We start from the raw sequence: 27,647 nt of genomic DNA, 5'->3' as shown, positions 1-27,647 counted from the left end.
ATTAATCACGAGTCTGTCCTATGGATCTGCAGAAGAGACCCACAGCAGACATGGAGCAAGTAAACAAAAACTAGATCAAGAAATATTTTTTGCTTGTTTTTTTCCAACACGTGACTTGTTAAACTAATTCTGACTTTGAACATCCAAACTATAATATTTGATAAAATAATAATAAAAATGTAAAAGTAAAAAATAAAAAATAAAGGAGGTTGAGGCATGCACTTGTCAAACATACTCACAGTCGTTAATGACCGTTAATCACAGACGCTGCACAGCCACAGGCCCTTTTATCCGTGTTTAGACTCTGAGCTACGCCACACAGCTGGACACTAACCTCTGCGTCCAGCCAGCCAACGTCAGAGACAGGTCGCCTGAGGAGGGGGCACAGGGGTGGGGGCAGCTCTCACCCTCGTTTGGGTTCTATTTTGAAGGTTTGTGGTCTGTGGCGTGACGCCCAGACACGCCCGGCTTGACCAAACCTCTGCCGATTTGTTGCTTCGAAGCTTCGTTGTGTCGTGAGTGTCGATGGGTGTCCTCCACCCCCGGTTGTAACCTTTCCAGTGCACTCTGGCATTTGCTAACTCTCCGTCCTCCGCTTCATTGATTACTGATCTGCACCCTTACACACACACACACACACACACACACACACACACACACACACACACACACACACACACACACACACACAAACACACTGCCACTCCCTGACCGTAGGCGATGCTAGCCCTGGCAATCGATTCCAGGCACCACAGTCTGGGTGTTTACTGAACACAACACTTTCAATACGTTTCCAGGGGGGTTATTTTAAGAAGAAAGAGAATGAAAGAGAAAAAAAAAGGGCTCTGGTGAGAAACTCAGAAATGTGAACCCAAGAGAGAGAGAACGGTCATGAAAGCAGGGTCTGACTTCACTCTGATTCACACAAGTCTATTTTAAAAGCAGGGCTGATCAAAGGTAGCTTTTTCTCAAATTCTAATTAATAACGAGAGCAGGCCTACTGATCGTCATCTGCTGGCATTTTATCAGCCGCTGTTTCAACCTTCCCTCCACACACATACACACACAGATACACACACACACACACACACACACACACACACATACACACAGAGACACACATCATGCTGGACTGTGTCCCTCTACACACATACACACACACACACACACATCTACATCCATACATCCATACACAAACACACATGGTTGACGGTGACTTTGAAATAGACCTCTGTGTTGATTTTGTCTGAGTGCCCAAAGTGGCAATAGATAGCGGCCATAATCTGAACGAATTTAGTGCTAGGAAATGAGCTTCAACAAGTCCGATTAGTCACATGATAATTCTCAGGGATCTAACTCTTCCTGGTGTTAAAAATAAACTCCTAAAGAATGATAATTTCCATACTGATGAGCTTTGCACCACTAATTGAGTCGGTTCGTATGGAGATGGGTACATCAAGGCAGTTTGTAAAAAAAAAAGACATACGGAAGTTCAATCATTAATGATGGAAGGACGTGGAAGCCACACTGCACTCTTAATGAAGCGAACTCAAGCTTGCATTGAGAATCCATTTCATCTTAGCAGGACATCTGAACACTGTGGGTTGTATCATTTTACCATCTACTGCTTTCGTGGACACAATATGTTTGGTGACTGTCAGTTTGTCAGTCAACTCTTGATGCTGTTTGTGAGTGTGTGTGTGTGTGTGTGTGTGTGTGTGTGTGTGTGCGTGTGTGTGTGTGTGTGTGTGTGTGTCTCCGTGTGTCTCCGTGTGTATGAGAGCGTGTGTTGGGTTGAGGGATATCACACCAATCAGGCAACAGTGTCTCATGTGAACGCTCTTCTGAGCAGCAAACGGGGCTCTTTCGGACAGTTTTGGTTCACTGGCACGTGGAGTGTAGGGCAAGACAGGCCGACCAGCACAGCACGAGGGCAAAGAACAAGAGAAACTGGTGGGGTGTGTTTGTGTGTGTGCACACATGGGTGTGTGTGATTTGGGGGTGGGGTGTGTGTGTGGGGTGGGGGTTGTTGTCCAAATAAACCCTTCAGCAAGCACAGCTTGTGAGAGACAGCCCATAGCTGCCAGCGCTGCGTGACTGCGAGACAAACGTTAAGCCGCACTGACGGACACGGCTGCACTGCTCCGCCATCTGTGTGGGTGTGTTGGGAGGGGGCGCCAGTGCCAACGCCAAAGCTCACCTGAAACCCCCATCACCTGTTCCCTTCCCACCAGGCTTCACTGAGAGCCGCCAGAGAGATAACAGACAGAACGCCGGGCGTCACACTCAACACCTTCATTTTTCCATTTCATCCCAGATATTTCCCACAGAGTCAGGTTTTTCAGGCTAGAGACAACTGCTAGAGCTACTTATTCCACGACTCTTTCCTACCTTAGATAAACAACCTTTCAGGAGTAGGATACTTGTGTTGAGCATGGCATGCTGCTGTGTATAGTTGTTGAAATGCTAGCAAGTGTTCTGGTGAGTGGTTGTCTGTTCTGAATGAGAGATACAGATTGGACAGGTAGAAAAACAGGTAGAAAGTCAGGTAGAAAGACAGGTCAGAAGACAGGTAGAAACATAGAAAGAACACCAATAAAGAGCCTTTGATGCTTTCTAGATGAGCCGTCTCTCTTGTGCTCTCTCTCCTCCATGTCTCTCTCTCTCTGAATGTGTGAAGGAGAGAAAGAGAGGGCGTTATAAAATGTACAGGAAAATGGAAGAGGGAGAATGAACATGAGGTGACAAAATAACACGGAAACAAGGGGCCTATAGTCTTTTGGAGTGAGTGTGTGTGTGTGTTAGTGCGAGAGAGAGAGAGAGAGAGAGAGATGTGTGTGTGTGAGAGAGAAAGAGCAGTTCATTGATTTTGGACATAGCTCTACTTTACGCTGTGTAAGAGTTTACCTGCTCGATGCATATGTATGTATACAGAATGTATAAAGGGCTAGTTTTTATACCTGTTAGTTATTCTTCAACAATTATGTATTGTTGCATTACAAGAAATAAAAAGAGATTTATGTTGCATAATACCCCACATTAATGTATATTCCCGGGCTGCTTTTTGTTGGCAGTCCACCCCTGGAACAGACTATGTTCCCATCTACAGTCTCTTACCGTACCAGTTTGTTAAGCCTAAGATGTTTTCTATGTGCAATGTACAGCGCAGTTTTTTTCAGCAGGAGAGGGGTTGGGGCATCCTGCCCTGACATTTTGATAGCGGTTAAGTTAGCTGCTAATTCATTTAGCATTCAACTGGCCCGTCTGCCTGCACAGGGAACAGCTGGTTGTGGGTTGCCAGGTTGTGGTGACAGATGGGTTGAAATAGTATGCAGTGCATGGATTGAGTGTGTAAATTTAGTGTTATAGACCTGGTAACGTCAGCCATTCATACAAAATGTATGGATCCATGTATGATCATATTTTCTGATTTTCATGAGTGAGAGAGAGAGAGAGAGAGAGAGAGAGAGAGAGAGAGAGAGAGAGAGAGAGAGAGAGAGAGAGAGAGAGACAGAGAGAGAGGATGCATTGATTTAGCCACTGGGGAACAATTTGTACCTGCTCTTGGACACAGCTCTAGTGTTCACTAACATCTGTATAAGAATCTACCTGCTTGATGCATATTTGTGTTTATCTAAGTGCAGTATGTATTAAGGACAAGCTTTTATACCTGTCAGCTACCACTTAAAGACTATATTTAAAGGGTTGAACTGGTTAAGACACAGGGGATTCTGGGACATTCAAGACACGTTTTGAATTTCAATGGCTGCCAAACTTCCTCCCACAGGCTGCCCAAAGGTGTTGTCTGTGCTGCATGACCATTACCTGACCACCATCTCAATTGAAAGGTGCTTCAAGCTCTGCCTATGATGGCCAGTCACAGTCGGCTCACTAAGGCTTGCCTCTCTGAAATGCTGAAATGACGACAGACAGGAAGCGTGTTCGCTTTGATCAAAATGTGTAGGGATAGTGTTCTTTGAACTGAATTAGGAAGCTGAGTGATGTCCTCTAGTGTAGAAAAGAAAGCCAGGGGTCTTTCTGTTTATAACATCAGCCTTTAATGAACCATGTCATTCACAGCTTTTTCTTTACAGTCTTGGCTAGAAGTCAGTGAGCCTGGTCCTCTGGGCAGCGTTCTGCTCTCTGATCATCCGGGCTCTCTTACCCGCCCGGGGGAGAAGTTGCAGTCTATACATTTCCCTCCTGCTGCTAACAAGAGTGATGGAGGGATAGTCATTAAAATCTTTACCCAAATCAAATCCGGTGAATTAAATAGCTGACAAGGGCAGCAGGGGTTGTGCTATGTCACAGGATCCAATTCAGCGTGACGGCACTAGACGGCACAGATCGACTGTCTTCATTGATAACGGTGTTGTTCTAGCTTTCCATTCCTTGCACTTGCTGCCACCTCGCTGCCTTCATCCACTTTCGCTTCCACGAACTTCCTGCTTTCGCGGGTTGAAAGTGCGTTTGGAAATGACTGCACAACGACTCTGTTAGCAATGGTGGGTATGCCACGGCACTGCCAACAGACTTCAACAATAAGAGGTTTAAGGTTAAACACTGAGTTCACTTCAGTATTTTCCATGTCGTGAATTAAGCATGTAGGTCAGATTCAGAAAGAATAACTCTACTCTCACTCAATTGATAATTGACTGCGTAGAAGTCATTAGCCGTGCTTATTAAGGAGCTTTACCTCCACAGGTCCTGGCTCATCACAAACGACTGCAATGTTTTGACAGGACAGATTCATTAGCATACATTATTATTAGCGCAATGTCGAAATAACTGCCTGGCAAATTGGTCGCTCTATTTGATGTATGTATAATATATTATTCACTGTGGCTTACATCAGGTTCCCCTTAATGAAGTACTGCAGTTTTGGCCTACTAAACTGATAGATAATATAAACTAATGAAGAACTCCGTTCTCCACAACAGTCATACAGCTGCAGAACGCTACAAGCCCCCTTTCCTTCACCGAAGAAGCCCCTCATGAAGTGCTTATCCTTGCAGTGACAAATAAGGCTTTCTGCGGAGCCCATGAATACATACGCAGCCTCGGCCTACTGTGTGACAGACTACACGGCTAATCAACGGGGACAGGCCCAGGCATCCTCCTATTACTCAGCAAATAAACACATTCATTGCAGAGCACCAACTCAGCTGGCTGCAAGTGCGAAAACAAAACACGATCCATCAATATCACTTGGCGGGGGGGTGGGGTTGGGGGTTGCGGCGCACTCAAAACATTTCCGGAGCCACTTGGGAGTTAGTTTGGACTGCCGGGGCGCTGCGGCTAGGTTCCAGATGTTATTCAGTTGCGGCAGAAATCAATTACTATGCATCAGAGGCAACATTTCCTTTGATGATCGTTTGATAACTACGACAAAAAAAGGTCACCTTGGAGAACCCTAATTAAAAAGTACAATGGAATGTTTCATGTAGAAAGAAAGAATTTTTTCTCTCTTCCTCCCTACTGATGTCTTACCTGATGGGTTTAGGAGCCGCCAGGTAATCATCGGCTCAGGTCGACCAGTGGCGAGACAGGTCAGTGTCACATTGTTCCCCTCGTTTATAGTGATGTCCTCCGACACTTTGTAGATGTTTGCAGGAACTGAAAGAGACAAATACAATACACAAATTTAACCACAAATGCAAACTGCAAGCGAATCATTGAAACATTCATATATTACATCAAAAAGTAGAAATGAATCTATTCATAAAGAGTGAGTGCACTTTGCAAAAAACAACCGACTGATACCACAGCTTCTTGATGCAAGGCACACTGTGGAAGACTTGTTGTGACACTTCTGCTACCAGATTCCAAATAGAGTAAACACGTCTCTTCAGATTCATTACTAGCATACAGCTTCGGCATCAAATCCAGTTGAAAGCCCAAGACAGGACAATCAATAAGGTGTTCCACGGAACTTTTAAATTAAGATATTCAGCAGTTGAGCAAACTCCAACTCACTCAGCTGCCAACATGCAAACGTACAGAAGTTGGCGAGTGTAGGAGAAAAGGCATGACGAATGTTCACGGGGACCTGAGCATTTGTCACCTAAATGTAATGTTTAATGAAGCGGCACTCCCGACTTTCTGATTTACCTTACGAGCAAACAAACAAAGAGGGGAATTTACGACTTGCAGAGTGTGGTTCCTGCAAATTACGCCTGAGGTGATGCATACCTTATTCTACGGTGGTCAGCATTTTGCACGTAATCAATCAGAGGACGGTTAATGCATCGAAGGAGGAGGAGGACTGTCTGAGCAGGGAGAGGATGAGCGGGGGTGCTGCTCAAGGAGAGGAAGAGGTGGCATGACAACTTGTTTACTTTGTGTGGATGGTGTCCGACACATTAATTAGCATGGCTGGGCAGACCGTTGACACCAGCTAGAAATTAAACTGATTAAAAATCATTGCCATACAGAAGGCCAACAAGATGCATTCACACTCACAAACGTGTGGTGTTTCTGTATCTCAAATCAAAATAGCATTTTCAAGCCGTCCAGAGATGTTAGAAAATGACTGTCTACACACTGCCTAAGTTTAATTAGTTATGTATTAATAGATCCCATGAGAGCCTGTGTTGCATGTAAACTATTCTACAAAATAACAACAAAAGCTTTATAAGAATGTTATTCAGCATTCTTATTACAATGCTGTCATTCTGTCATTGTGATTTCTGTTTGGTTTCAAAATCCATTATTGTAAAATGTATGACAGTGCAAAACAAATGACGATGATTAACATGTGAGATAACAACCCAGTGTGCAAACCTGAACAATATGTGTCTGTGTTACCCAGTAACAGCATTGCATTTGTGACATTGTTTATGTCCTACATAAAAACATATTATTTGGTTTGTCACACAAGAGCAATATAAAATGTTAGACAAAGACCATATGATCCATACAGCAAACACATTAAATATAAAAGATGTTGCAATAGGCATCATCGGTGCATTGTGTGTAATCATGTTGTGTCTCATCCAGCCCCACTCTCTATTCTGCTTGTTGGTTTGCTGAATCGATTAAACACGTTGGAAAAACACATGAAAGCACAGCATGTCTTGACCAGAGTGAGATGTGTTCCTTGATGACAAAGGAGATTGAGGAGACAGCGAATCAAATCTTTCTTCCTTATGAGGCAGAGGGAACGAGAATCCAGCTCCCCCATTGGCTGTCTGAAAGCTCTTGCGTAAAAACCTTGACATCTACAGGATATCACTGAATGCTCGGGGAGAAAAAACAGAATAACGACCTGCAGCCTGGAGAAGAACTGCTGGTGCGGTTTCATAAGTCAAAAGACCAGGAGGCTTAACAAATTACGCCTTTGTCTCTACAGCCCAGGGCTGGAATTGTTATTTAACTTATGGGCCAGGGCTTCAGGGGCAGCTTTTGAATAGGCGCTGGTGAAAGTGTTCTTCGCCTTGTTGTCCATAATTTTTTTTTTGGTCCATGAGTGGAAAATAGGAACGCGGATTATTCCCGGTCATCCGTTGTTTTGATCAAGCCCTTACACTGTGACTCATGAACACTTTGCTGCTGAGGAGCGTTGCTGCACTCGATGCTGCAACTCTTTGAAAGTAATCCACACAGCCGCCATGTATCCTGTCCGGGCACCACACTCAAGCAAAAAAACAAGGCAAAAGGCATTTACAAAAAAAAGGTAGTCTGCAGATGAAAAGGCATCTTGCACATATAAAAGTGTCAACTTCAGAGACAAATTGTTCAGAAAAAAAGAACAACCTTTCATGTTGAAGAAAAAAAAAAATGCTGCAATTACAATTGTGCGTGGGTATTTTTTTTCCCTTCAAAGCTGATTTCCTCAAACAAATGGGCTTTTCATCAATGTCAATGAAGAAATGTGTATAAATTGACAGTATCACTCTCCCTAGCCTCTCAGGGTTTCAAGGAGTCCCTGTGAGGCAGCGATGATCAAAGTCCATCTCAGAGGCCCATAAAGCAGGCTGGTGCTCACCTCTCCGTGTCCTGTGTGCTCTGATAAATGTGTTTACTGTCATGGCGTAACGTTTAAATCTAGCCATGACTCATATTTTGCCTGAATATGGTTACCAAGAGACAGGCAGGGGGAGATGAAATAGAATTAGACTCTCAGGGCTCAACCTCTTAACCTTTTTCTCTCTTTCTCTCTCTCTCTCTTTCTCGGTCACTTTGGTGTGCTATCTCTTTCTTTGTCCAAGCGTCCAGAGCACAAATATGCACAGACTATGCAAGGGTTACACATGGCATGTTCATGCATATATTTGATAAGAGAGAGAAAGGGAACGACAGCGTACAACCTGGGAACATACCTTGCAAAAATATATTTGAACCAGGATTTTTTTTTCAATCTAAGTAATCAATCACAAACACACACACACACACACACACACACACACACACACACACAACTGGAGCATGGGCTCGGTGGGGAACCATTAGGATTTATGCGGGCAATGCACCTGTATGGAAGCCATGGTAAGACTTTAAGACTATTGCATTTCTGTTGTCAGTGCTCAAGTGAGCTGAACTCAAACAAACACAAACTGACGACCGAACTTTACGTTCTCTGGCCCATTTTGACTTTTGATTGTACCATTTACAATGTCAGCACATGTACTTAGAGACTTCAAGGACGCTCTTTGCTTTACTGCTGTTCCCTAGAAACAGTATTCTAGACCCATGTTCTGCCCTGGGATGCAGGAACACTCAAACTATACCAAAAGGGAAAGAACAAGAGATAGAGGGTGTACTAGCAGAAGCACTCGTTCCCTTTGTACCAATCTCACACAGATCTGACAACGGCCCCTAGCAACATCGCATCTCTAAATGACAGGAAAACCGGGCGGGCGATTATGTTATTCATAAAAGTGTAATCACGAGAAAGCTTCTTGAGCCTTGAGTGTCGAGCCATAAACCTAGCTGTCAATCTACACTCATGTCACAGATGAAGGTCATTACCGACGAGCTCTAAAACAGGGCGACAAAGTAATCTCCACGTCGCCTCGCTGTGACAGCTGCCCAAATTGAATAGCATTGCCTTAGACAAGCCCTCCGACTGGCCAACACAAACAGGGAAACCTTGACACACCTTGACCTCGTGAGGTGACCTGTAACCGTGGAAATGCTGGGAGTGGTGTGGTGAGAAGAAGTCATGTCCTTTAAAAGGAAGAATGCTGCTTCACAGAGTATGCAGGCGGGAGCTCGCAGGCACTAAGCTCATTTAATGTGTGCGAACATGTGCCATTCCACTGTGGCTTCAGACAGCTAAAACCGATTCCTTTGTTTGATGAGAAAAGGAGAGGGAACATTGGGGAACGCATGGCTCACTGAAGGTGAAGCGAGGTGACCAAATGGCATCATTCATAACCTTTAAAGGACTGATATTGCTGTACTGTCATATCAGAAATCACGGTCTATCAGAATATATAGCAGACATCTAAAGTAAAGAAATGTAATTTATTTGAAAGGAGACATAAGGAACAACACAATTAAACTTGATTGTGGTTTACATCTGTGTTGTATGAATCCAGAATTTAAAAAGCTGTTTTGCACATGTTTTAATTACAGTATCATCTCTGCACTTGTTTTAATATAACAATGTCTGCAGCATAATGTATTTCATCTAGCCGTTACTTTAGGCCATAGGTTAGGTTAGTGTGTTCTCTGAAGATGCTGAGGGCACGGATGAGGTTGATAACCAGTATTATTATATGGCAACGACAGTACGAGCATTCTGATTGGCTAATGGGTAGTCATGCCAGCCGCGTATTGACGTTCTTGCCGATCTGTGGTCTAATAACTATTGTTATTGCACTTGGGTGACATCTTAAGAATTAGCGATACCATGTACCAAGTACTAAACATTACATCCTTAAAAATTTGCGAAATCAACAGCCATGAGCATGTAGTGATAGAATCAGGACTCCTATTATGAAATTATCTGAGAACAGGAAACCAGTTGAATGTCGTCGTACCATGACAGTTGATGACAGTTGAAAAATAAAGACTCAAGAATTCACGAACATTTTGATATCGGGTAATACTTTATAGGACTTAGTACCGGTCAGTACAATTCAGAAGCAGTGAAAATGTGTTATTGAAAGTGATGATGAAGACTTGACTACTATAGTTTGAAAACCTTATGTTTAACTGTAAATTAAAGCCACTTAAGCAGAGCCCTGTTGTCCACGCTATCGCTCGGTAGATACGTTACAGCCTCAGTCTGATATGTCCCTGTATGACCTCACTCTCGGTTAGTGAGTAGTAAATAGTTGCAAAACAGCAGCCAGCTCAATCAAGGCTGTATGCCAAACAGAACAATCTTCCTGGAGTTAGAATAGTGTCACCCTTCTTAGGTGCAAGTAACATGTTTTATTGTTGATTGATGAGATTGACATCTGATTTGATGTCAGTTTATGGTGTATATGGGACACTTCCAGTAAGTGGTATCTGTCTCCAAGCATGTATACCAATAACCCTCCAACTAAAAGAGAAAAAAACATTTACCCCCTCAGCTATGTATATTTCAATATCACCCCTAAATCAACATTTCCCCACATCTCCTTTCAAGCATATACTATACAGTATTTTGAAATTCAAAATTCCATATCGGCTATCTTCCACATCTTCAAACAACACAGAGTGTCTCACATTACAATGTAATATATGTATTCAAGGCTTCCTTAGTGTAATCAGGGGCCATTACTGGTATATACCTTTCTGTTCACAAATATCTGCATAATAAACTGTACATCTGTAAGAAGCTTCAGATATTTCTCCTAGCACTTTGATCTCGATGCTATTGCTTTGTAAGTTTGGAGGCGAATGTGTAGCTACAATAAGCAGCACGTATAGCTACAATTAGCTGCACGAATAGCTACAATTAGCAGCATGTATAGCTACAATTAGCAGCATTCAGAGCTATAATTAGCAGCACGTATAGCTACAATTAGCAGCATGAGCCGGCTAGTGCAATCACTGCAGCTAGAAGGATTGCTGAAAGTCACAGGTTAAGCTTCCCAATGTGAATTAGTTGCTGAAACCAGAGCAGGAAGACAAAAAAAAGGAAAAACGACACAAAGGAACTACTTAAGTGTGGCAATCAGAGACTTCCAGGTTTTCTGCACAGAGCCTGATGCAGCCTTGTGCTGGATGGGTAACCCACCCTGGTGCCCTGGTGCGGAGAGGCGAGGAGTGCTGGTTGCCTCAGATTTCACTTGTTAGCGCTCTATGTACCTTGGTACAGTCTGTCAGTCAACCAGCAGTAATGTGCTGAATACTTCTGTGGGAAATTTCAAAGAAGTATAAGGGTGATAAAACAGACAAAACTCCCATTGGAGGCTGTGTTGGCAAATGCACGTCTGTAGGGAGGTTCCCTGGCACTCTTTGGGGTCCTTATGAGGACACATCCTTGATTGAGGACTTTTCCTATGGATTTCAGGAGCTGTGGGTGTACAAGGGACTGGTGTGTGTCTTTCTTTTTTCTGTGTTATTTTTCCAAAACGGCTTAGAGTCGTAAATGATTGGTGTTCCAATAAGTACTTGATGTTTGTGAGGAATGGGAACAAGCACTCGTGTCAGAGGGAAATGGATTGCCTGAATTTGCAGAGAATTACTCGACACCCACTTGCTGAAAAATGTGGCTCTCCGAAATTTCTGTGAGCTATAACTCTTATCTACAGTAAGCCTTAATAAACGTTGAGTTTGTTGAGTTTTCGTTCCACCCCTCCATCCCTTTTTCGTTGTTGTTTACCTTCTCTTTGGAGCGCAGCCATAAAGCTGGAGTGAGTAAGCCAGGGAAAAGCCAGTGGAAGAAAGAGATTCAATTTGCATTCAAAAGATTAAATGATGAAGTGGCTAATAACACAAAACAAGATAATGAGGGAACAGAGCGGTAAACAGGCTTTAAAAAAAAAAAAAAAAACAAGAGCGTGGTGCAGAGGCTCAGGTTGTCCCTTTCTCTCGCTTACAAAAAATCTGCTCAAACTGTGCTCTTTGGCTGTGTGTCTAATTATACTTCAATTGCTGCTGCGGCTCCAGTGTCCCAAAAAACAGGCATTTCACAGGTGCCTAACCACATCTGGTCAGGAGATAAATGCTGTTATTTCTTTCACACACCCCGAGCACTCAGCATCCCAAACTGCCACCTTTAACCAAGTCTCCCAAAGACTAGAGGCTTCATTGTCATGGTAATGAGTGGTGGATTATGCCGCATCCCTGCTAAAAGCACTTTTCCTTCAAGGCAAATGGCTGGATTGAAAAAAAAAACATTAATGAGACGTAATTTGCTTTAATTAATCAATTAGAAAAATGTACACACAAGCTTTATGAGCTAGAAAACCATGGGAAATATGAATACAGGGTGTAATTAAACTATTGAATTAAGTGCAATTCAAACCCAGACATGAGATTGGAGACAAAAGGAAAACAAGTAACCTGCATCCAGATTTCGAAGATACCACACCTTAGTACCTTGGTTCAGATACATACTAGGGTATACTAGATATGCTGCTGCACCATTATTGTACATACGCTGTTGGCAGTATAACTAAGGGTACAGTGCCCCCCCATGTGAATATGTATAATGGTTAAATACAGAGAGCAATTAGATGCATACAACTACAGTTGAAGATGTGATGTGAGCAAATTAATACCTCCGGATTCATATCTAATGCTAATAATACAGTAATGATGGAGATATTGATGATACATAAGTATTAGACTGCACTTGCCTTTAGAATAAAAGCTGGTCTTAGTAAATGACATGTGGCCAATCAGACTTGTCACAAACCAACAGAGGATCAGATTGCTTAGGTAAACAAGTCAAGTCAACAAGTGAGACAACACAATACACACACAAAACATCACAATACACATAAGATACAGTAAAGGAAAATTACTTTGTAAGGCAAGGGAAACAAACCCAAGTCGTTTCGCACAGCATCCTCAGTTTGTGGGACTGTCAGGAACAGTGGCTCATTACACTGGTGGCAGCAATTTTCGCATGAAATGAGGTTGGCAATTCAGATATCATAAAACAAGCGCACATTCGGGAAATATGCGCAGCCTATTATACACTCTGCAGCAAACCATTCTAAACCCACATCCAATTCATTCTTCCAACACCTGTCCTCAGCTCCACAATTACATCAAAGAAAGCTTTCATGCTAGACCAAAACAAGTGGAAAGCATTAGCAAATCTTGCAGATAGCCACAAATGAAGCCAATACAATTCCATATAATTTCTCTAACAAATAGCGTGTATTTATTGTGTTAATTGACATATTACACTTTGTGACAGAATTGCCAAACATACCATTACCAGCAAAATGATGAATGTTACAAGGTCCAATTCAGATATGATCGAAACATTATGCAAATTTCAGCAGGTTCAGAAATGGACCGGTAATGGTCACAAAACATAACGCTCATAGCGTTCAGGCAGAATTTCTGTCATTAGAGGTGGTGCCATTTGCAGATCTATTAACTACAGGCAGAATACCATACCAATACCGTGTTGCAACAACTGTCTACTACTCGAAACCCTTGAGAGAAAAAATCACTAAAAGTGATGCCATTCTGTGGCCCTGCCACAATGTTGCAGCAGTTGTAAAAGCGCGAAACTCCATTATGAACCCATTATGACCGATTGATCCAATAGTTTGCTATGTGACTCAGTGGAATAATACTGCACAGTTCACTACCTCTACACTTCATAATGTTTCTTGCTAAGACACTGGAATGGGTCCATCACTACATCCACTTTGTTATTCTTTCACAGACATATATTTGAGGCAAGGGAGGAGGGGCTTTTAATTTGGGTGAACCAGTACGGTATCAATATCACCTGGATTGGGTTGTGGTATTCTTACTCCTGGTGAAAAACTGAGCTCTAGAGGAAGGCAGAGAGTGGGCAGACGATAAATCAAACACTCCCCTGACCCAGACAGGAAGCCAGCCACCACACTTTTACCCTCGAGAAAGATGCTCAGAGAAACTTTCTGTTCAGGTGTTTCTGTGATTAACCATGGAACCTTTAATAAAATGGTTCCACTTGTGGCATCAATGGACACTCCTTTAAAGCATAGAGACGATAGCTGGTGTCAAATTTAAGGTTCTTTCTTTTAAACCATCACCCAAATCACTTCACATTGTTTACAGACTGGTCTGATAAAGAAATATCTGCTGGATATTTAAGATGGTAAGACCAGGATCCTCTTCAAGTCGAACCTCTCATATGAGTTGTACATAATATATTCCGTTAATTACAGGATCAAACAGAGTCGTCCGAAGGAAATCGATTCTTCTACATTCCTTATTCTTCACATGGTTACTAAGTAGCTCAGCTTTTGACACTGACACTTCAAAACCAAACAGTAAATGAAACACTTATGAGTGCCTTGATCCCCATCCGTGAGAGTTGATCTGTGTGTTTGGCAGGCATTGTTTGGGAGTGATTAGCACACACACACACAAACACACGCACACACACACACGCACACGCACACACACACACACACACACACACACACACACACACACACACACACACACACACACACACACACACACACACACACACACACACAGACCCCTGAGAGGAAGAGACCCCTCACCTGGAGCCTCCCTGATACCTCTGGAGTCACATGCCAGTGGATTCTCCCATTTAAATGCATGAGGTGCCATTTGCACACGCATAAAAAAGATTAAAGAGAATGATTTTGTTCTTTCCTGTTTTTTTCCCTTCTTCTTTTTTGTGTATAAACCAGGAGTCCTATCTTTTTTTTTGCCATCCACAGAAAGCTAGGAGAAAACGGAATAATAAATTGTTTCTAGCATTAAAAACATTAAGGATTCTTTTTCATTATGATGTTCAAAGGAAACAGACAATATTGCTCCTATGTGAGGCTTTTTCTCTCTCTCTCTCGCGCGCACGCTCTCTCTCTCTCTCTCCTGTGATGATAATAAATGCACAATAACATGAGCCCACAGACGCTACCCAGCAAAACCCCCATGGGTTCTTCCCCTGAACAGGTGACGACGAACAGGGATGAGCGCTACCCCAGGAGATTTCACTACCACCGCACACATACAGTATGGAGGCCTGAGGATAGGGACTATCGATTTAAAGAAAACGAAGATCCAGGCTTTCTTCAAGAATGGAGTGGAGAAAAGAGGAGAGGAGAGGGAGGAAAGAGAAAGGCTACCAAAGAATCTCAGAAAGGTTCTGACTGTCCCCGGATAATTGGAAAAGGTCACCACTTCGTCTCTCACAGATTTTAGAGTGCTGTGCACCGCTTTTTTGACCTTACACATGCACACACACACACACAAACTGGCACACACACCACACACACGAATGCACACACACCAACACACACATGCCTGCACACACACATGCACTGAAACAGACACACACCCAACTCCCACTCCACTGATCTTTAATCTGACAGGGAACCGTCAGATGTTCCCACGACAGGCCTCCCGATCTCCCCTTTACGTAAATACCACACAACTGTGCTGCAGGCATAAATACTGCCAGCATAAATACTTGATGACGCATGGTGTGGGGCGCAATATAAAGCCTCTTATCTTTTTGATCATCAGGAAGGAAAGAAATGAAATCGCATGAAAAAGAAAGAGTCTCTAATGGCTCTGTGAGCTACCTGCTACTTGAGGCAAAGCTCCTTACTGTCTCTCAAACTGACATCACAAAGATCACTTCTGCCTGCAAACATAAAATGGGAAAAATACGCTATTAAAGGTGGTACTAGCATTTGCATTTCAACAAGTCTTTGTAGCAGCCAGCTGCCGAAGAAGAAAAATAACAGAACAAAGCCTTGTTGTAAATGTGCATTCTGAGCGTAACTGTAGTTCTAATGTGAAAGTGTGAACGAATAACCACCAATTACCCCTGACGAAACAGTGATGCCACCAATTGCAACTGCCAAGAAACCCAAATATTTTTGTTTCTGCGTGTGTGCAATAGCACGTTATGAAATGACAAAAAGATTCACAATAAGATTAGTTCTTGCTCTAAGCTGCTTTCAAAGACCATCCTTGTGTCCTTACATCTGTAATAAGAGGAGGACATTCTCTTCTGGTTTTATCCAACAGAATTTATCATGGTTGACAGATATGGTGAAAATCAAAAACAATGTAATATAAAGTTACAGCAGGTCATTTTGTAGTTGAACTTCTATGTTTGTGAATGGTTGTTTAAACTATAAAACAAGTGCCTTCAAGATATACAAGCAGATTTGAGGAGTAGATGAGTATTGTATAGCTCATCCAACATCCTTTCTGTGTAATTTAACATGGAATTGAATAGATAGATATACGAAATTAGTTTATCCATACCACTGATTCTGTGTCTTATGTGTTATGAATTGTTTTCATGGGCATGTAAATATGTGAGAGGCTGTAGTTAGTAGACATGTTATGGTAATTGGTCCTCTTTACGACCACGACCGCTGAAGTGTGTCCTGAAATATCTACAAAACACTCTGCTGAGGACAAAAATAATTTTTAATCCCGTTATGTGAAAATCATTACATCAAGTAATCATAGAGGCCTATAATCACACCAACTAGACCAGGCCATTTTCTTCCCAATTCAAATTCAACATCAAATAATAATTAAAAAATTCTCCTCAAAATGACGACATTAGCCATATTTGAGGTATCAGAACCTTAATAAAAGAGGGATATCAATCTCTAAACACCTCTAATAAAGGTCAGGATGTTTTTCCTCTTCCTTCGTCTTCCAGAGCAAAATCCTGAAGAAAATCAAACGTTGAATTAACGTGCAGCAATCAAAGTCACATTAGTCTTTAATTCAGCAGACGGAGAGCACAGCATCAACGCGGGTGATTTAAATGAACAAATTCTTTTTAACAAGGCTCTATAGATTTTGGTCACGCAGCACAAATTGCTAATATGGATCTACTTTGTACCGCACAACTATCGATTCAAGACATGACCTCTGGGCAATTAAAAGATCATTGCTCGAGCTGATAACCACAGATTCAGACCTCATCTACACTAATCGTTCGCCCCGCGGAAGTATGAAGACTTCAGAATGGAGACAGATGAGACCAAAACAACACCACACCACCCACTACTCAGACCCCCCCCCCCCCCCACCCTTCCACCACCGAACACCACCCTGCAACTACAGATTGGTCCCAGCTTGAGAGTTTGCTCAGAAGTCATTCCAGAAACGAAAATCACCCACTGGTGTTTACAACTGCCAGACTCGAGAGACAAGATTTATCTAGCAATTTGTCATCTGTCAACTTATTGAAAAGGCTGTGGCTCAATTGTTCCCTTTCATGTGTGGATCTGGGTGTTCGCGTACCGCCGGAGGCTGCAAGAGTGTTTCAATCCGGTATGATCTAGCATTGATCCGTCATAGTCCCAGCGCACTCTCACTGTGATCTAATAAAGCTTTTAATGTTGACAAATAATGATCGCATATTCTATTTTCCTACTCATCGTGACAAAGTTTCGGATAAAAGAACACCAGACAAAATGATAGTAATAGGAATAATATGACACTATAAACCTGAAGGCTATTATAATGGCTGCTTTAGCTGTGAAATAAATGTACTCTGCAGCAAAGAACCTGGGCAAGTAACAAAATGCCTGTCTGTTCTCTGGGCCTAATCCCTTTGGTATGTCACCGTCAAACATCCAAAACTAGACATGGAGCATTAAGTGAGCCAATAATGTAACAAAACACACACACACACACACATACACACACTCACCCAAAAACACTCTCACACACACACACACACACACACACACACACACACACACACACACACACACACACACACACACACACACACACACACACACACACACACACACACAATGGCACCTTAAGGTTTTCTGAGAGGCAGGCATACACACAGTTTGACATGACACCGTGTGGTCTTAAGCTTCTTTGAGTGTCTGTCACACACACACTATCTCTCTCTCTGACACACACACACACACACTCTGACATGAAACAATGAGGCCTAAGGCTTCTCTAAAAGGTTCCTTCTCTCTCAAACACACACACAAACTTTCTTGTAACATCTTCTCCCTAACCTTACAGGCCTCTCTGGACTCTCACCTTGGACGATGAGGAACACCTGGGAGGTGCGGGCGCGCTCCGCGGTCTGGATGGAGCATGTGTACTGGCCCTCGTCGTACACGTCCACCTTCTGGATGCGTAGGCTGTACTCCAGCTGACCCTTGGTGACCAGCTCCACGCGTGGGTCCAGGGACCACTTGTCCTGGCCAGCGAAGATGATGTTGGACCGATTGAGCCAGGCCACTTTGGACACCTTGTCATCCACGTAACACCTGCATAGACACACAAAGGGTGACGGATTAGTGTGAGGTAAAATGCTTTTGGATCTGCGGGGGTAAGCCTACATATACGACTGCAGGATTCACTGTACTTGGTATATCAAGAAAACCCAAATCTGTGCCAATCGGTTGTTCTGGTCTCCATTCCCAGGCACTGCGGCAAGTACTACCCCTTTAGCAGTGTCAAATCTCAATCTCCTCGCCCTTGGGCGCGCTGCATGGGCGACAGGCATGCCCCTGGAGTGCAAAACTAACGAAGACCTGACATACCTGACAACGAAGACCTGACATACGTCCACACCATGGCTTAGACATTTCCTGCCTATCTCTCTCACTCTATCTCTCTCTCTCTATCTGTTGGGACATGATGAGAGTGAGCGATTTGATGGACCCTGAATGAGGACTGGAGGGCTTTTGCACCGATCAGAGAGAGTGTGTGTGTGTGTGTGTGTGTGTGTGGCTGTGTGTGTGTGTGGAGGGGGTGTTGAGGAAAGCAGTGTTTGGCTGGAGTGCGACGCGATGGTGTGAAGCACTAATGAGACGGAGACATGGGTCTGCCAGACGGCGGACATGACAGCCTCCAGCACAGGGCATGGAGGTGGGAGGGGGGGTGAATAGAGGTCCCAGCTGCCAGAGAGGAACCCAATCAGTGTTAGGAAGAGATATCTGGCGTTAGACTAATGTGGGGGCCTCTGCCCTACCCACCAGTCAAACCCTGCAGGATCACACACTCACACACACACACACACACACACACACACACACACACACACACACACACACACACACACACACACAAACACACACACACACCTGCACAAACACACACCTACTCCCTCGCCCCGTTTCTTTCGCTTTCTGTCTGACAAAACAGACTCGGAAATTAAAGTTCACCGTGCGCGCCCAGCCTAGTTCAAAGACTGAATGGCAACTTTCCTCTTTTGGTGTCTACATGCCCCAGATCTATTTTTCCTCTTTCATTCTCCGTTTCAAGACTTGGGTTATTTCAGGTAAGCCCCAGAATTCCCAGTAAAAAGAGACTAGGTAGAAGAAGTTTGTTCGTGTGATGAAATACAAGAACTTGTTGAAAACTTGAACTGAAGACAACCTGTTTATTAAAAATATTAGTTTGGGCTTAAACTAATGAAGCTCATGGCTACTCACATCAATTAACTGCTGGAGGTGATTTTGAAGCGAATGAATATTCAGTTATTAGTAAACATGCAAAGCGGTTTGAAATGCCATGTGAGACTAGCTCAAAGGGAATGCTGTGCATACAAGTATATCGTTTTAACAAGGTGCAATGTTTTGATGAAATCAATGGAATCCAAAAAGGGGTGAGGATACAATGACCTACCTGCCTAATTTAATATGCAGTGACAAGCTTTTAGGACATAAGTCTATCAAGTGTGTCTCTTATAAATCACTGTCATATGAAGCAGTAACACAAGTATTTTGAGAGGACTGTCAAAGCTTCTGACATATTGAAAATGAGAGAGAGAGAGATAGAGAGAGAGAGAGTCAAGCCCAGGTCAACTGCTTGGAAGGCAACAATGCTAACCACCGTACCTCAGTGCTGGAACGGTTTAGATGTGATTCAGAGGTGCTATTACAGTCAAACAAACGCGTCCTCTTCCTTGTCTGATGGTTGAATACTCAGCATTTGCAAATTCTAAATGAGTAATGGATTTTCAATGGACATCAGAAATAGGCTTGTGTAGTGAAATTACAATCCCCCCCTCCACCCATCACATCTCTGACTCACTTCAGAAACCTCTTTCATCACACTTCAGAACCCGTTCTCACTCATGCAGACTATATGAGCTGTGCTTTAGGACGCTTGACTTGTCATCATGTGTCAAGTACATTCCAGCTCGGCTATACTGTTCAGGTGATTACTGTTTCCCACACAGTTGCTTTGCAATTTTTTTCAGCTGACGAGCTGCAATTCAGAGCACAATGCACACACACACACACACACACACACACACACACACACACACACACACACACACACACACACACACACACACACACACATATATATACGCATATCCTCTCTAAGGCACTTCAATGTTTGCTCACAGCACTGTTAAGGTGCAATGGGAAATGGGAAACAGACAATAATAGGATAGTAATAACAGTGTCATTGTTACAGCGTCTCCTGCTGGAAAACACGGCCAACGTGACAAAGATCTTCCACGCACTTCGTTACGGCTCTTTACTGGAAAAAAGTCTGATCGCTGTCCCTAACATTGTTAAGGTTAATGGTATAACACTGGCTGTTGTCTATCTGCCTCTTTACTCATTACAGAAATTGCCTTCAGCGTCACACACATCTTCACAGCTAAATCTGAACAAACGGGCGCGTGAGTCACTCTGTGCTAAATTTGTCCGTTTCAGGGGGCAGGAGCCCTCCGCTGAAGAGAGAAGGGAGGAACAACACAACCCCCTGCTGATGCTGATAAAACAACATAACCTTAGTTGTGCTTGTGTTTGATGAGTAAACCCAGCAAGCAGGAATAAAAACTTCTCCCAGCGGACCAATAACCGTACTGAACGTCAAATGCATAATGAAAATGACAATACCTATATGGGGCTGAGGGGGAGAGAAAAAGTGTGTTGTTTTTGTCTTCTTGAAAGTCCTCCTCTGTCAAACACCCCTGCTCCTTTCCAACGTGGCTAGAACGACAGATGCCCCCCGAACCCCGCCCTTTACACTGGCTACCCATAAGCCCCTCTGTGTTTGTGTGGCTACACCTCAGTGACCTTGCAATAACTTCAGCACATCTGAGTGCAGCTGAGAGGTTGCCATCTAAAAGCATCCCCACATATCTTTCCAGCTCACTCAATCTCAACACAGGCGCAAAAAGGCATCACTGGTACTTCCCTGTTTCTCTACCACTCTCTCTTTCCCCTAATGGCTTTCCTTAAGTAAAGTTAAGTGAATCGTGTATTTACATTTCATTGCATGATCCTGAATTGAGACACACCACACGTACTGACCGTTTGACAAAGGTGGAGGGTGGAGGAGGCTGGGGGAGAGACATGTTACCTTTGAGCCATTTATTTTTGTGTGTGTTTTTATTCGTGGCCTTTGAATGTTTGCTGACTTGTCTTGGCTAGACCTGAGAACAGAATTGGACACTGTGGATGACAGACTGCTTTAATTTGATTGGGCAAAGTGTTTATTTTCTCTGTTTTCAGAACCTATGAGAAATAAAGGGGGGAAAAAGAGAGCTTTGTCACAGCTGTACTGAAATGTGTCTGGGAGAATATACTTTTCCAAAATCATCTGTTACCACCTCCACACTTACATGTATCTTTGACAGGGTGTAGCTTTAATGAGTGTTTATGAGGAGATCGTTTAGCCGTCAGCTCATCTCCTACAGCACCAGGCTAATGACAAGGAGTAGAACAGGAGTTTGATAATAGACCCCCCCCCATCCCGTGGAGCAGAAAAACAGATTCACAAGCTCATTCTGTCAACGGTCCTTCACACTTCACACCCCACTAATCGTTTTTTCTACATACGTGGCTAAGATGACAAAAGTCAAACACTCTGTGACACTGGTGTGTTGTGATGAAAGAGTAATAACTAATTGTGCTAACAATGGTGGCTTCCACTGCTGCATTCTTCACAACTGAGTTGGCAACGAGTGCTGCACCATAGATACTTCTGAAAGGTGCTAGAGAGTCTTCGAGTGCGACAACAACGTCCGCTCACCGTAGGAGCCCATTCACTGACTGCACAAAATGGTTTGTTTTGACGACTAGCAATGACAGAAAGTCATGTGTGGTTCATTGGACCACAAACAAGTAGAAAGAAAAGACACAAACTTTTCACCACATTAAAAAACCATAGAGAGCCCATAGCAAGGAAGAGGTGGTGAGAGGATAGGCAGGATAGTTTGTATGTCGGCAGTATGTATTGGTTCTATGTCTACAGGTAACATTAAGGGTAAGGAAATTAATTAGATTAATTAAATGAGGCATTAATAGGAATTTCCAAGGTAATTAAATGGGCGTGGCTAAACAGATCTTATAGTTGTGCCACTGCATTCATTTTGACAATACCGGAATATTTTTTAAAAGCCTGGGCCTCGTTTCCCGATAACGACGTATCTTAACGGCCTACGTGAATTTTGGCGACATCGTAGACTCATCATAGCCGTAAGTGCGGCGTCGGGAAACCGCTCTGCAATATCCCTCTTACGACCGATTTCAAGTCCTTTTTAGCGTTCGGGAAACTAGGCCCTGACCAATGCTTAAATATATTGCCTACGATTACCAAATGAGATAGCTAGGTAACCAGCTTACTAAAATTAAGAACAACATGGATGTAATACATTGCATCACCGGGCAGGCTTTGTGAAGACACCAGTCATAGTTTATTTGAACTCAAGCCTTTTCGTTCTGACAAAAGCAAAGACCCTGACGATGCACAATTAACATTAAAGACTGACACACAGGCATTACAACATGACATATAGACTAAAATGATAACGGTAATGCACACTAATGATAGACTCAAAGAGGGAGGCACAACAACATTCCAAACTGAACATGTATACACATAATTAGACATTCACACAGAACAGGGGAGAACACATGGAATTCTGGAAAATACGAGACTTAACATTATGCATATGGAGGTTGCACTATGACATGGCAATTTTGTCACTAAAGTTTCAGTTTCCTCTGTTTTGTTTTTTAAGTCATCCCCACTAATGAGGGGCTTCATCATGATTGTTGTTTTATTATAATTGGTAATTTAGAGACACTCTACGAGCCATGATTCATGTTTGAAAAAAAATCGTTTTCATACCTTTCTTGATCTTCTTACTCTTTGAAAAGTTTCTGTTTTTTAAATAAATACTTTTGAAATGCATAATTCTGGTGGTTTTGCTACTTTTAAGATAAAATAGGATTAAGTGTATGAACTTTAGATGATAAGCACCTACCTTCGAAACAGTCTAAAATACAGTGATAAGAATGTTAGTCTATCTCATCCACCCTCACATGTAATGGCAATCCAGCAGGAAAGCCTCCAATTGGGCTTTGTGGTCCTTGACTATCAACTATTAAATTAGCCTTGCAGACTACCCTCTATGGGTGAGGAATATTATTGAACAGCCCCTGTTCCCCGAAGCACTGGTGACTGGATCTATGGTGATAATCATGTATGGTGGTGATAATATCACAATGACACAATCTCTAAACCGTCTACTACACAGTCAAGTAAAGCATAATATGATGCAAGAGACTATCATTGACAGATTCTTCCAAGTTTTCCCAGCATGGTTTCAGAGGGATATATTAGTTCTGAAACAACTCAGACCTTGTTAAATTTACAGAGAATATTTATCCGACAGAACCAGTTTCCAAGAAGAACCCCAGTTGAGGACCACTTTTGTCTCTATACAGAACAGGCTCTCACTCACTGACTTAGTCACTAAATACACAAGAGTTGGTGACAAAGTAGATCTCAAGGTATAATGTATAATACCAACCCATTTATTTCAGATATGGGTTCTCTGTTGCATCACTTGGCTTCAACTACAAGACTGCAAGTTAATTCTGATCATTAGCAAGGTCATTATTTTTTAAATCATTCATTAACTGGAGTCTTAGTTTTAATTGCAGTCTGTTCATTAAGTCACAGCGGCATAAGCAGAACTGCCAAGAGGCGAATACTCGTCAGTCTCAACAAAAACAAAGTATATACTATATACATTTTTTAACTTTCTATTCCTACAATGTCATTAAAACAGTCAAGAATATCAGGGGAGCTGGAGAGTGGGTTTGAGGAGAGAAGGAAAGATAGATCGCTGAGGCACGGCATAAATGAATCTTTATCCTTGCCAGTCATGATCAGCAATTAAAAAGACTTAAGAGTTTCTGACACTTTTTTGAGCTGTGTATTTACATATCTGACACTAACCGTGTATAATGAAGGTGCCGGATAATGATCCCATAATGCATTGAGGCTGCTGAGATATCACCATGGTAAAACCGTGGACTGAGCTATTAATTGGATTCTTTTTGGTAGAACTGTTTGTGTGTATGTGTGTGTGTGTGTGTGTGTGTGTGTGTGTGTAGGGGTCTGCCCTCCACCATCCAGCCAACTGGTCCTTAAGATAAAACAGCGTCTGTCGGAAAGCTTTGCACTGATCCTGATATGAGGCAAAGAGGAAAGCCTGCTTTCCTTCCACTTAATTTAATGCTTTTTTTTCTCTTTCATTATTTTCTGTAAACCTTTGTTAATGCCAGATGGAGAGGGAGGATGAGTGAGATCTTTTTTTTCTAAGAACTTAGTAGGAGAAAACTTTTTTTCACTCCATGAAGTCAGAACAACATTGGAACATTTGGTTGTGTGTCCTCTACCTCCATATAAAAATTTGTCAAACTGCTGTTGCCAGCTCTAAGGACCTTGCATTCCTTCCTCCACTTATGGCTACACAGCAGGCTGTGCGTTCTCAAAAATAACATCATGGTTGCGACAACCAGGTCACATTAAAGAGTTTTCTAGGTGCCTTTTTTAAGATTTCATAAAAGATAACAGGTAACAAACGATATCAATTTCAGATATGCATATGTTTACATATATGAATTCTTCCATTGTCCATTAAAAATACATTATTGCACTCTCTGAAGAATGTTTCACTTTTCCAATCCTTTTCTAGTCGTCTAGGGTTTTGTTTAAGTTTAATAGTCTTTCGTATGCAACAGAGGATCAACCCTCCGCAACCCCCTACCCTCTTCCTCTCTATTTCTATGCAAAGTTACCAATGGCAAGCTAGTTAACAGTAGTAGTAGCTGAAACCGGTGCTATCAAGACCTATAAGGCAAATAGCCATCAATCCTTTGCCTTATGCCGTGGAAGTGGAAAAACTGTTGCCAAATGCTTCATCAGAGTGAGAAGCAAGGGTTTAGATCGTGATTTTACAAAATGGTGCCAGCTCCTGTGGCCTGATATCTCATTAGCAATGCTTGACAGTGTGAAGACTATCACAATCACCTCTGTGGAGCTTTGTCTTCAAATTAGTCTGTGTTAACATGTACCAATGATAGCGTGGCCACTGATTCAGACTTATCATTTCCAATGTGATTGTCTTACAAGGCCATGCCCCCCCGCCCCCCAAAAAAAACATAGAGAAAAAGGGGCCATCGTGTGGGCAGTAAGTGCTTTATTCGTTTACGAACATCACTATGTGAGTCTAATAACAATTGGCCACAGCAAGTGCCTGAGCGGAACTCAAAGCATTTTGCCACAGTTTTCCTCTGCATTGCTTGCGCAGATGCACACAGGCGGCAAAATGTCTTTATTTTGGCAGAAAGCTTGGCTTGAGATGGCCTCATGGCGTTGGCTTATCTTCAAGCAACAAGCTTGAAAAAAAAGAGAGAAAAAAAATCAGCCGGCCTCGGCTTGGCCAATTTCCTTGCTGTCGCAGGGTAGCTCCCAATTGACTGCGGAACATGTAGCATATCACTTTTAAGTGACAGCCAAGCGGGTAATCGCTTTTGCACTGGCCACATGCTGCTGTCGTCTTTCATAAGAACCTCATCCACAAGCTAAAACTACTTAGGCCTGAAGGCACTTGTAAGGTGAAGACACAAGAGGATATTCTCTGGTTTTCTTTGTCTGTTGTTGTTGTTTAGTTTTTTTCCTCTCTCCTTCAGCTTCACAGCAAGGCCCAACGTAGACCAAACATCACAGGCTTAATCCATCTAACAGCATCAGGCCCAGGATTGAGAGGGAAGAGAATGACTATTTTCACTGAGCGGAGGAGCTTCCCCCTAAACAATATTGCAGGAGATGGAGATAATGTCTGTTTTCTTCTGGGTGTACGATCATGCAGGGCCTTTTTGTTCATGTTGTGGAAATAGGGAATGATAAAGCTCTCATTGTAGAGTAAGCTGGTGGCCATAATCACACCAGGCAGACACACTTTCATCGCATGTATCAATCATACAAAAGGCTGTGCCGTACACGTATAGAAAACCCAGGCATTACTATTATTACAACATTACTCCCAGGGAGGCCCTCTGAGCTTTAGGTTTACTAAAATGGAAATTTGTTCTTAGATTAGATACCGTAGATGACGAAATCGCTTGAAAGTATCAGTATGCTTGATGCTTGTTTTTCCCCGTCTTATTGTTGATTCTATAGAGCATAAAGGCAGCTGTTCTGCATGAAGTTTAAGAAAGCAAAGACGAATATAAATAGTATAAAAATATATTATTATTGTTATTATTATTATGATCAAGTCGGAAGTACTTTGTGTTTCTTGCTGTGTAACAAACCCACCTCCTACACACTCTTGATGAACTAACACAGAGTGGTGGTCCTGCTAGGCTAATCAAAGAACAAAACAAAGAGATGAATGTACCTCAGAGCAAATCTGAAACACACACACTGCCTATTTAATCACACCAGTTAGGAGACTGAGGGGAGATTGGACTGAATGATACTCTGAATGTTGAATTCACATATTGGGTTGTAACACAGAATAATTCCAGAGGCTGCAACATATTTTGATGATGGCAATTACTGAAAGCAGGGGTTCACAAACCTACTCCCCCATTGCACCGCATGTCCTCCATGTGGTTCTTGTCTGCATAGCTGACTGAAATCATCAATGCCACTCTTGATTACCTAAACACATTTAGCTAAGTGCAGTTTAATTCCTGTGCCTTTAATCAGGTATCCAAGGAACGGGGATAGAAGGAAGATAAGGGGTTTGCAGGAACAGAGCTAAGATCCATCCCGCTAAAAGGGGAGGGTGTATTACTGGTGAGATACTGCACGTGTGTTTTAAGGAGAATTTGGAGAACAAACAAATAGCAGAGACTGCTTCTGGGTATGATGGACATGACTCTGAAGGTGAGCTGAGGATCAGTGCACTCGCAGGCAGGTTCATGATGCCAAAGCACTTTGTCAGGGTAACACACTGCAGAGAACACAGTTAATCATGGTGACAGTTCCATGCTTTATGTGTCAACTGGAGGCAACTGGAGTTGGAGGTACAAGGACTTCACAGGGTAAAATATTATTATTTTAAAAACTGCCAAGAGACATCGACCTCTAACTTTTTTTCGTTCTCTCACTCAGAGCGTAATAGCTGAGGAAAATAGCACAAAAGCTTGACAGATCTGAATGACTGTTATGTAAGATTTCACAGACGTGAAGGTTAGAATGTAACTCCACCTAGGTTTAGGTTAAAAGGCTAACAAGACAGGAGTCAACTCAGTGTAAAATACATCTAT

At 42.6% G+C, this 27,647-nt stretch overlaps 1 protein-coding gene across 1 annotated transcript in view; it reads right to left on the bottom strand.

The window, feature by feature from the left end:
• lsamp (limbic system associated membrane protein) overlaps positions 1-27,647 on the bottom strand; it is a gene marked incomplete at both ends in the record, with an annotated part of 108,000 nt that overhangs the window by 16,146 nt on the left and 64,207 nt on the right. The window contains 2 exons of the mRNA XM_080844326.1: positions 5,491-5,616; positions 18,139-18,371. Coding sequence (XP_080700452.1) covers positions 5,491-5,616; positions 18,139-18,371 — 359 coding nt within the window. The remainder of the gene's footprint in view (positions 1-5,490; positions 5,617-18,138; positions 18,372-27,647) is intronic.

The sequence above is a fragment of the Sprattus sprattus genome (assembly GCF_963457725.1).
Source record: "Sprattus sprattus genome assembly, chromosome: 9".
Classification (NCBI taxonomy): Eukaryota; Metazoa; Chordata; class Actinopteri; order Clupeiformes; family Clupeidae; genus Sprattus; species Sprattus sprattus.
Note: the sequence above shows the minus strand (reverse complement) of the source record. Positions and strands in the feature narration are given on the sequence as shown.